The sequence below is a fragment of the Triticum urartu genome, chromosome 5A (assembly GCF_056163025.1).
Source record: "Triticum urartu cultivar PI428250 chromosome 5A, HENAU_Tu73, whole genome shotgun sequence".
NCBI classification, from domain to species: domain Eukaryota; kingdom Viridiplantae; phylum Streptophyta; class Magnoliopsida; order Poales; family Poaceae; genus Triticum; species Triticum urartu.
Window position 1 is genome coordinate 488056379 of NC_141877.1, and position 11690 is coordinate 488068068.

Genomic DNA, 11690 nt, shown 5'->3' on the forward strand with positions numbered 1-11690 from the left:
TTACCATGTTATTTACAGTTTATCTAGGGTATGTTTTTGAACAACTCTTTCCCCTGATCAAAGTTACCGAGGTGTGTATGTAAGTTATTATTAGGTCTACGGTTCATATATTATCATGCTACTTACACTGAAGTTACCGGAGGTATGTTTTAACAAACTTGTTTCTCCGGAGACGAAAAGTTACCGCGGTGTTTGTACATAAGTCATCACGTTTGTTGTCTGCACATTACCATGCTATTTGCACTGAAATTACCAGAGGGTATGTTTTTCAACAACTTCTTTCTTCGGGGTTAAAAAGTTATCGTGGTGTTTGTACATAAATTATCACTTCAGTTGTGTGCATATTACCATGCTATTTGCACAGAAGTTAATGGGATGTATGTTTTCCAACAACTTTTCTCCCGAATCAAAAAAGTTACAGTGATATTTATACGTGGGTTATCAACTCTATTGTGGATGTATTACCACGTTATTTACACAAACGTTATCGGGGGTATGTTTTAAACAAAAAAAATTCTAGCTCAAACTATCACTATGTTTGTATGTAAGTTATCAGGTTTTCGTGTATATATTACCGTGTTATTAACACGAGATTTACTGAGATAAATAGTTCAGAGAAAAAAATGCTTTAGAACTAGCAATATCCTAAACAATGTGCAACAAAAGAGATGGAAGTTCAAAATAAAATGTCGCTGCGTTCTTGTTCTCTGTCGGCAGTAGCAAAAAAATCCATAATCTAAAACAAATGTAGGCCTACATGGAACATCAAGACGTGCCGGAGTGTCCCAGCTTGAGTACCTGCTTCATGGGAGATAGGTTCAAATGAGGTTTAGAAGAATGTTGAGATTCTGATGCAAGAAAAAAAAGCAGTTCTAAGCGGGGTAGTAGCTTTTTTGCATCAACGGTGAAGTGCATAAGTAGGCAATGTCCAAAATTCACATGAGAGAGAGAGAAAGAGAGATGGTGATGGATATAGAGCAGCAGCCTGCCTCGGTTGACGAGGACGTTCACATCAACGTGCGTCTGTCAGCGGCACTTGAACTTTTATCCCGATTTTCCTTCTGAAACTGCAACCTACTATACAAGCCAGCAGTGCTATTCTTCTCTGCCGATGAGGGGCAGACCCTGGTTGATGTCTCCCAGTTGACATGTCCAAAAAACAATCCAGTAGCAGGTGTGTGTAGTGTTGGAACGAACCACCTGATGGACCGGAGTGAATGCAGATCGAGCGACCAAATTTAGTTGGTGTGACCTACAACTAGGCTGCCAAACTAGTAGTACACGTATGTGCGTGTTGTGATATGAAAACATCCTCCCGGAGATTGAGACAGGTCGAGCTCAAACATGTCAACCGAGAAGAAGCATGTTTCAGTTCATAGGATGAGCTCAACCCTCTCTCAATTAACATGTTAAACACAGGGGAAAATTCAGGGCGACGATGCAGAGGCCGAGCTCCCTGAGGTTGGGAAGGTGGCGGAGCACGGGATGGCGACTATGTTCGGGAGCGTCCAGGTGCCGAGGAAGAAGTGGGTGAGGCGCATAGCAGAAGAGCATGACCGTCAGTGCACGTTGGAGAACAAGAGAGGGCGGCGATGGGAGTCCTCGACGGAGAAGCACTTGGGCAGGCTGCGTTGGTGAAGAGTGGAGGCTGTGCACGCCTGCGCAGTCGCCGGAGTTGAGGAACCGGGTGGAACGGGGCTGGAAGCTCTGCCGACGGCGTCAGCCCCTGGGCATCCACTTCCTAGGAGCAAGCGATGCTGGTGCGGGGGTCGGCGAAGCCTGGGAAGGGCGGCGCGAGGCAGGCGGTGGTGGTGTGCGGTGGTGTGACGATGGTGGCCGATAGAGAGCCGGCGGCGCACGTGAGGTAGTGCGGCGGCGGCGCGAGGTATGTGAGGTAAGGTCGGGAGGTTGAGGAAGGGCCACGCTTTTCTCAGGTGCGGGGACGACCCCGTCCTGCGGGACGAGGATGCGAACGAGCTTCACCGGACGAAGAAAAGAAGTGCCGATGCGGATCGAACGCTGAAGGAACCGTGTGGCAGTTTTGCAATTGGGCACATGGTTACCAAATACATATTTCATTTAAAAAAATAGAGTGAGTATTTTTTTTAAAAACCCAACAACGCCAACGACGCAACAAAGCTCGTCCAACCCTTCTCGTACTGGATGATAGACCAGTTAGTTTGTACTTCCTCTGTCTCGCGCTCTTTTATATTGTGAGATGAGATGGAGGGAGTAGATTGGACGGATAACGCTAAGAAGGCCTGTAGGTCACCCAGTTTTACTGTCCTAATAAAAATGAATAGAGTAACACCGGTTGACTAAAAAGATCAGAAGGTTTGCTGGTCGTGCAGGCATTTCCTATGGATGCTTCGCGGTACTTATGCTATCAGTGTCACGCCGAACCCCGCGTGCTTACGCTTACGACTTACGAGAATGAAATGCGGTTATGCGACAAGAAAGGATCCTTCGACGGAGTTGGTTCGACTAGGCCGCCGGGCGCTGACGGAAGAGGAAACTAATTAACAAACAGAGCCGGTGAGACCGGCCAGGTCGTTTCATTCACTATGTTGGTCCGTTCCTCTCATTTCCATTAGAGCTAGTACTAGTATATAGGAGCACCCTCGTCCAGTCCGGCGACCGCCCCACCGGCGCGCGCGCATACTCACGCGGGCAGCACACACCGCGCTCCCGGCCGCGAGATCGACCGAATCGACCAACAAGTGCGCGCGCATGGAAAACTTGAAACCCAACGCATTTGTCGAGGCCCTCAAAGTCGTCGGCAAGGCGTTCGTCGTCTGGAGCAGTAACTGGAGACGCCTGCTCCCCGTCATCGTCGGGGTGTTTCTGCTCGACCTGGCTCTGACGGTCGTGTGGGTGAATCTAGCAAGCCTGCACCTCAATCTTGATTCCATGGGGCTCTTCTTCGAAATGGCCGACAACTCGACCACCATGGCCGCGGGAGCCGTGGTTGTGACTCATGTGGACGAGGGGACGGAGGTCTCGTCCTCGCGCCAACTCATCGAAATCGTAGGGGAAATCTTCTTCGGGTTATCAACAACCGTGGCCCTCCTTTCCTTCTCATGTACATGTAACTGCGATCTTTCAGGTATTTTTATCTATTTTATCCCTTTTAGGTTCATGCATTTTTTTTAGGATTTGGGTAAAATATCTTCTTTGGTGCATTTCGACATTTGTGTGTTCACAACCTTACTGGGTTTCGTTCGCTGCAAAAAAAAAAAAAAAATAGCCTTCAAATCAGATGACGTCAATCATTTAAAAGTAGGTTTTGCCATGGTACCTAACCGAAGACGCTTCGCTCGGCCTCCGTGCCGCTCCGCTCGGGTAGCGATGAAACCTTAGCTAGACGGACGTCTTCACCACTGGTGGAGAGGAGGCAACTCGGGAAGTTGTGTCACGTGTGGTCATCAAGGATAGAGCGGGATGCGCGGGTGTTCCACCTCCCCCTCGGTCATTATCTTAAGGTCCTCGCCCTCGTACCTTTCAAGCGCCAACCTGTCGAGTATGATCCATAGGGGCATTTGATCGCGGGGGTCTGTTGCTGGTTGGGGTGCTGGATGGGTGACTAAATCCAAGGGAAATCTTTGGTTAGCGTTGCCAGCAACAATCTTGACGACTCCTGGGGTGTCGTCTCCCTCCTTGTAGGCGCCATCGAGGTACCTACCCCTCCCTCATCTGGGCGGCGAGCTCGGCATGCTTATAACAAATGGATGAAAGCCTTTATCTATTATGGAGTGGACAACAACATGCGTTGTAACCTTTTTGGAGGCCTCGTTTTGGGAGAGAGGGGTCTACGAATCAAGGTGGTGTGGTTGATGGACACTTGGTGGCGGTGTTGCCATCAAGGTCTCTTGCATGTCGTCATGTTTTCGGCTCAATTGCAACTCCTTTTGGTCGTTCATGCTCGGTTTGTATGGTCTTGCTCGTCGGCGGGCCAGTGCCGTAAAATCTAGGCGAGGAGGGGATAGCCTCCCCCACCCCCAGTTGTAGCAACATGGCTACGGTGGTATGAACATGGTGTCGATCTATGCACACTCGAATATCTCTCGTAGGAGTGGATGTGGCAACTCATATCCATTGTGCCTTCTTCTTCGAGGTCCTCATCCTTAGCAACTATTTCTCTTCGTGGGTGGCGAGCTCGGCATAGTGGGGTGGTCAGGCTACGAATCTCCCATGGTGGTCCGGGATCGGTACCCATCCCGACTCTAGGGTGAACAAAGGTGAGCGGCAGGGGTCCCCTTCAGATGTGGAACAGGCTGGTACAACATCGATTCACCTCTCGCGGAGCAAATATGGGTGTGTTTCACCCTGCTGGTTGTGTATTAACCTCAAGATCTTGCTTTTGCTTACACTCTAGAGATTCGTTCATGATGGAGGGCATCATCAACATCAAGTTGTACCCTCTCTTATTTTCACTTTTCCCACTTGCTTGTTGTTCATAGTGCTTATAAGTTCTTCCATCAACTCATTGTACTTCTTGTTATGGGATTTATTAATTTAAAGTCAGGCTTATGCCTTTCATCTAAATATAGGTTCTGAAATTTCAGAACACCACTACTTTAATCATTATATCGGTCATCGTTGACATGTGCAGCCCCACCCCCATCTGAGGTAGCGGTCGACAAGCAGGTTGTCTCCGGCAGCTTTGGATCCTGATCTGGTGACTTTGGGATTTCTCGGACTAGGCCAGGCGAAATCCTTGCTCGGCTTGCCCATGCTGGCAGCGGCGACACCCATGGGTGTCGTTTTCCTTCTTGGAGGCGCTTCCATGGCCTTTGTCCGTGCACCTCTTCGAGTATTAGGGGAAACCCTCGATCCGGTTTTCCGGATCGGATGGTGACGACGTCATGACATCATTCCCTTTCTTGAAGGCGCTATCTTGCTAGCTCGTGGTGTCCCGGTGTTGGAATTGAAGATGTTCGACGTCTTACTGATTTGGTCTTCTCCTCTAATTTTAGGTTTGGTAGGTTTAGTTGCGCCCTTCATCCTGTTTGGGCTAAGCACCCCGTCTCTCTCTGCTCCGGACACCATGATTATGCCTTCTTGCGTTCATGTCATGTGTTGTAGCATTTATTATACCCTTTCTTCTTCCTTCTATCAATGAAATGATACGCAAGCTTTGCGTATTCGCGAAAAATTAATCATTGTATCCAAATCAAAATAGATTTTCATGTTCGTCTTTCTTTCGATGAGTACTCAAAACAAGATGATGATTTTATTAGTTTTCAAGTTTGCTTCTCCCTTATACAGTAGTTTTTATTGTATTTACTGCATTTTTACAAAAAAAATATGGTGTGCTTTCAAAGTTATGTGTGCTAGTTTTGACTGTGTACATCCTAGCTATGTAGAGGTCGGTTGTATGCTATTTGTGTTTGTATCCTTTTGATGCTTCATTTTGAATTAAAAAATCATCCTTTGTCGAAAAATGTATGTTTTTTGCCTGTTATGTTGGTTCCTAGTGTTTATTTGTAGGGACATTTACATTTTTTCCCCTAACTTTGTCCCGACCTCATCTTTACCCATAAAAAAACCAGTGATCAACTATACCCCTCTTCCATTTGGTGCCCTTATGAAAATACCCTTCCGTACCGTTTTTCGTCCGATCAAAGGCCTTTGATCGTCAGTGGGCTGTTATATGACATTTGTACCCCTCGCTGCCTATGTCACATACAAATGGGACCCACCCAAAGAAAAGAAAAAAGAAAAAAACTATCTCCCATCTCTACCAATTACACATGGGCCCCACCCCAAAGAAAATAAAAAATGAACTCGCTCTCTCTCTCTCTCCTCTTCATCTCCGGCGAGTTCTCCGACAGTCCGCCCACAGCAGTCATCCCGCCCGCCCATAGCCCTGCCTTTCCCACCTGTAGGCAGCCCGCCGAGAAGCCCCTTTCACCGAGCAGCAGCAGGGCAGCGCGGCGGCGCAAGGAGCAGCGGCAGCGGCGGCGGGCAGCACAAGCAGCAGCACGATAGCGCAACAAGCGGCAGCAGGTAGCGGCGGCCACAAGCAACAGCACGCCGGCCACCACCACAACCGGCGCCGCCATGGCCGTAGGGACCCAGTTGTTTTTTTAAATTATAGGGACTCGATTGATTTTTTATTTTATTTATTTTCTTTGGGGTGGGGCCCATGTGTAAGTGGTAGAGATGGGAGATAGTCTTTTTTCTTTTCTTTTCTTTGGGTGGGTCCTACCTGTATGTGACATCGGCAATGAGGGTTACAAATGTCCACTTAACAGCTCACTCCTTTGACCTAACAGAAACGACACGGAAGGGTATTTTTATAAGAGCACTAAAAGGAAAAGGGATATAGTTGAGCACTGTTTTTTATTAAGGGTAAAGATGAGGTCGGGACAAAAAGAAGGGGGAAAATGAAATTGTCCCTTATTTGTTTCCTACTGTGTTTTCAACTAGTTTTCACCATATTTTGGCATTACTTTGCACTTCATCTTTACACTAGTTTCGGGTGCATCTTTGCACTAGTTGATGTTACATCTTTATACAATTTTCTACTGTATTTTTACATTAGTCTCTAGGTTCTATTGCACCTTTGGGGTCTACTGGACTTCACAATAGTTATTGCTACATTTTTGCACTGCTTTCGTGCTCATCTTTACGCTAGTTTCTGTTGCATCTCTAAACTAGTTCCAGCGAATGCATGTGTCAATTTAGTATTTGTAGGTGAACGCTTATGAAATAATTTCCGCACACGGATAATGTTGCATTTTATTAATGAGAATCTGCTTGGACAATATTGCATTTTATTTATGAGAGTCTGCTTGGACAATGTTGTAGATAACAGGACTACTACTTCAGAAGGACAACACCCTTCTTTATCGTCATGGAGGGAATGGAAGAGTTTGGGCATTCTGTTGTTCACGGGGCTGGGCATGACCATCTTCATATCGGTACTTTTGGAAGTTCTTGAGCTGGACGACGACCTGTCCCTCTATCTCACCAATTTCTTCGATTTCGTATACATGCTTGCCGCTGTTGTTGCTTCAAAAGAGGGCCTCTCCGGGTTCTCTGCAGCCGAGAAGGCATGGTTAATCATTAGCGAAAAGTTCTATGAGATAACTGTGGCAGGCGCGATGTGTTTTGTCGTCCAGGGATGTCTAGAAGAGGTCTACACGAGTGCAAGATTTTTACCTGTAAAGAACGAAGTGGTGTTGGCGCTCGTTTTACATGCATATTTTTTTATTCATTTTGATGACAAGTATTTTCGGATGGAGGGAGTATAATACAAGTTTCATGAGCAAATTCGCATCGTTTATATACTCAACAGTCTGCTCCCATTTGCAGGATCGGCGGCCCCTCGGCAACGATGTCAGGGGCGTGCCTGCGGCGACGCACACGCAGCCGCTCCTTGAAGCAGAGGCAGCAAGGGCGGGCTCTGCTTCTGGCGGGAGTGACTCCAGCTCGAGTGCTGGAGGCCCGTCTCGCAGCCCAAACACGAGGACGGCACGGCCCAGGAGAAAGACCAGGCCTAACCGGAATACGATCCGCGTGAGTGGCAGTTGTTGTGACGGTTGTGGCGCTTCCCCCGTTGTTGTGCTGAACCCTCTACTGCTGCAGTGTATCGACTAGACGAAGAACAAATGCTGTTCTGAAACTTGTTATTTCGGCAACGCATGACGCCTTCAGCAACACCACTTAAAAGTTGTTCAAATTTCGGTAAGGCAACACCACTTCAGCAACATTTTTTTTGGTTATAGAGTACTACTACTATATTTTCAACAATCGTCGTGCCATAGCACGCCAATCGCGGAGGACTCACTATACCGTAAGCACAGCTCTCAGCCTCTTACTACTTGAGACAGTGTTCTAGCACTAACAGAGCTTAGAAGGTCAGGCAGTTCTACCTTCTTCAGCTCGCGCTCCGTTGTTCTCAGCCTCGAAACGACGACTTCCGAATCCTGTGCAGTCATCCTCTTCCACAGCTCGCTCCAAGTAGGGCGCATGTAGCAGTGCTCGTGAAACATGAGCCCTCTCGTCCACTCGCGGTGGCGGCAGTAGGTGGCCAGATGGTCGGCGAGGGTAAAAGGCCGCACCGAGGTCGGAAGCACCCCATTCCTGATGTCGCTTGACTGGCTCGCCGTCACCGTGCTCTCGAATGAGCCGTCACAAAGTGGGTACACCTCGACAGGGTCCTCACCGGGCCTGGCGAAGTAGACGGAGTTGCCGCTGATCGAAGGGAGATCCCTGGACAAGACGGACAAGCACCGGTCGCGGCTGATGAACAGCGCCCGGTCGCCGAGGCTGGTCACCCGCACGAGCTCCCGGCGGCGGAGGTCCACCCTGAAGATCGTGCTGGTCACGGGGCCGAAAGTGTCGCGGACAACCCTGTGCAGGACGTCGACATGCATGGCTCCCATGGACTCCATGAGGTAGTAGAGGCAGCTCTCAGGGTCACCAAGCTCCTTTGGCACCTCGGCGACCACCGCATTGGTGTGTGGATCATCAGGGACTGGATACACCTGCAGCAGCTGCCTCCCGACTCGCGTCACGCCGTAGAGCCCGCCGTCGAACGGCAGAGTGTTGGAGAGCTGGATATCGGTGTGGATGATCTTCCAGCCCTTGTCACCGGGCTGAGCGCAGATCACCAGGGGCGTGTTTAGGAACCAGATCACGACGGCAATGGAGCTGGGGCTCGCGACGCACACGGTGGCGTTCATCCAGACGAACGAGTCCATGGCCATGGTGAACGACTCCTGCTTCCTGAGCACGCAGTGGAAGAAGGTGGCGAGGTGGGGCAGCTCGACGACGACGCAGGTGAAAGGGTGGACGACGCGGATGACGGCGGCGCGGGTGTCGAGCACGATTAGGAGGCCGTCAGTGAAGCCGACGATCCGGTGCCGCCGGAGCCCCGGCAGGGGGAGCCTGCGGATCCTGCTGGTGGCAGTGTGGAAGAAGGTGATCGCGGCGTCTTCGACCGGGCGGACGCCGTTGCCGTCGCAGAGCGCGACCCAGCCGCGCGGGTGGAAGCGGCGGTCGGCCAGCGTGGCGTCCTGCGGGCTGGCCGTCGACGTGCGCCAGTGCGAGCACACGAGGCGGAACCGCATGTACTCCGTCATGTCCTCGGCCAGCAGCCGCTCGGCGATGAGGCTGGTGATGTCGGGGTGGAGCGACGTCCAGTCCGGCACCTCCGCCTTCGCCGTCGCCCGGCGCTTGCGAGGGAACGCGCCGGCATCTCCGTAGGCCATGCGCTTGCCTCCGGGTAACGGCGCCCCCATACCCTTTCTTCCCCCTGTGCGCCGCCCCTCAGTCCACACTCCGCCGGCGGCCGGAAAGGAGTAGAAAGAGAGACCTAGATCTCGCGAGAGCTGATGGATTACCTAGCCCCGGACACGGGTGCCCCATGCCGCCCTGGAAATATATAGAGCCGCTACTAGGCACCGATCCGATCGAGATGTCATCCGTCTCCGACCCCGACACGAATCCGGTGGTTCGAACTCCCAAGTTCGGAACTCAAAACGGAGAAAAAAACGAGTGGCCGGCAACCGCTCCATCCTGTCCGATTCAGCCCTGGCGCGCGTGGGAGAAGGCAGGGAGACAAGTTTTTGATGAGACAAGTTTTTTTAGGGGGGACACTAGGCGTCGGCCGGAGATCTGCCGCCTTCGCATCCGTTTGGTCAGGGCAATTCAGTGGCGCGGTTCCTTCCTCAGCATTGCAACAGACCTCTTGTTGCAGAAACATTTGCAACAGAGGTGTTGTTGCAAAGCTTTTTTTTTTGTCTGAACTCTTTTGAAATATAAGTGCCGTTGCGGAAGAAATTTGCAACACAGATGATGTTGTAGAACTTTCTTTTTCTTAAATTTTTGCCAACATGGGTATTGTTGTGGAAAGACTTCTACAACACAAATGATGTTGCCGAATTTTTTTCGTCTTAACTATTTGCAACATGAGTGTTGTTTCGAAAGGACTTCTGCAACATGGGTGTTGTTGCGGAAGGACTTTTGCGTCTAGTGGTGAAGCTCCTGGCCGGTTGTGTGTCGGCTGCTCAAGCTCGTATCTGACGGCTGCGCATGCGACGAAAGCTCGTATCTGACGGTTGCGCATGCGAGACGTGGATCTGACAAATTGAGTGGCCGAGCATTATCCTCTACCACTGCAACAAATGTCGTGTTGCGGTAATTTTCTGCAACACGGGTCATGTTGCGCATTTTTTTGCAAAATATACTTAAAGTTGTAGATTTTTTTTGTAACAGAGGCATTGTTAAAAAAATTGCAATGGAGTTCATGTTGCAATTTTTATTTTTGCAATGGAGGTCATGTTACAATTTTTTGTACAACAGAGGCCTTGCTGCAGTTAATTATTTTCGTAACAGAGGTTTTGATACTATTTTTTTTGCAACAGAGATCTTATTGCAGAAAGGAGAGATTGTGGGAAGTCAGGTCCATCCCGTGAGAAGCGTGACATCCCAGCAAGACGACAAACGTGAAAGGCTCTAAGTCAAAGTCACACCCACAGTACATGGAAAGAAAAACAAACAATGGACCCATATGGGCCCACGCACCTGCACGCTCCGTGTGAACACTTCCTGCGTGGCGTGAAATCACGATGAAGCGATCGAACGGTGCAGCGCCCGGCGGATGCGCAAGCTATAATCAGCCGGCTGATTAATAACGTTTCCCTTTTTTTAGGGAGTTTTGATGAGACAAGATTTTTTTTGTGTGCTAATTTTGATGAGAAAAGATTTTTTCAGACATTTTGACGACACGAGTGTGTCAGTGTTGGTGGTACAAGAGATTGGACAGAGTGGGCTGGAGGTGTAAAGGTACCCGTGTTGGGTCTTCAAGGCAAAACTGCGGCCCGTTTACTACGCCGTAACTCTCGCTTGGTCCGGCACACTAATCGTGCGTGGGTGCTGCCGAAAATAAGCTTCTAGTATCTCTTTTGTCTATAAAAAATTTCTAAAAAGTTTCGTGCCATTTGGATTTATTTGATACTGATATTCTGAAAAACAAAAAATTGGCAAAAAACAGCAGCTAACAGTGGACACTAAGTTAATAGATTAATCCCAAAAAAGATATATAATTGCTTGTAAATGCATGTAAAACATTCAAGATTGATACTATAATAACATGAAATAATCAAAAAAAAATAGATACCTTGCAGACGTATCACTCACAAGTAGCATTGCCCAGTCGCTGAGGGACCACGACGATGCATGGAGGGCCCTAGCATGCTTCGTCCCCTGACGCGCTGCTACGCGGGAAGGGAAGAGGTGTCGTCGCGTGGAGAGGCTAATGACCATAATGCCAATTTGGTCGTCTGTTTCCAATCCTGTGAATGGAAACCTAGGTGAACTAGAGTTGGCCCAGATAGGTTTGCGGAGAGAGCAACTAATAGAGGGGTAGCCCTTGCGGGAGCCTTTCAGCCGCTACGTGCCGCGTTCTGGACACTTCCTTGAGGTTTTATTTGTTTTATTTTTCTGTACGCGCTTTCGAGTTTTAGATGAGCTTTTTCAATTTTTCTGGCTTTTTGGTTTTTGCCTGATCCACCCTACGTTTTGAACAAATTAAAATGCATGAAAAAACATATTTTTTTTATTCTACGAGATGTACATATTTGCTTCTCGTGAAGACATATGTTTGCTTTCACAAGAGGCAAAACTATGCCTCTTAAAAAGGAAAAAAAACTTATTGTTTTCCCTTTCGCGAGAGGCAC

General features: G+C 49.0%; 2 protein-coding genes across 5 annotated transcripts; one reads left to right on the top strand and one right to left on the bottom strand.

Annotated features, from left to right (window-relative positions):
* Positions 1-2562: 2562 nt before the first annotated feature.
* LOC125509969 (uncharacterized) lies at positions 2563-10828 on the top strand. Of its 4 annotated transcripts, XR_015602447.1 has the most exons (3): positions 2574-3106; positions 7321-7692; positions 10377-10828. XR_015602447.1 is itself a non-coding variant. In XM_048675044.2 (2 exons), the coding sequence occupies exons 1-2, from the start codon at positions 2731-2733 to the stop codon at positions 7257-7259; spliced, it is 822 nt and encodes a 273-aa protein (XP_048531001.1). In that variant the 5' UTR covers positions 2563-2730; the 3' UTR covers positions 7260-7313. The 4 variants fall into 4 exon arrangements, 3 of the variants coding, with proteins under 3 accessions (XP_048531001.1, XP_087377445.1, XP_048531006.1); XM_048675044.2 differs by lacking the exons at positions 7321-7692; positions 10377-10828 and adding an exon at positions 6814-7313 and having other exon boundaries at positions 2563-3106; XM_087521319.1 differs by lacking the exon at positions 10377-10828 and having other exon boundaries at positions 7321-7823.
* Positions 7815-9857, bottom strand: LOC147972158 (F-box protein At2g26160-like). The gene has a single exon (XM_087524249.1). The coding sequence runs from the start codon at positions 9249-9251 to the stop codon at positions 7815-7817; it is 1437 nt and encodes a 478-aa protein (XP_087380375.1). The 5' UTR covers positions 9252-9857.
* Positions 10829-11690: the final 862 nt, after the last annotated feature.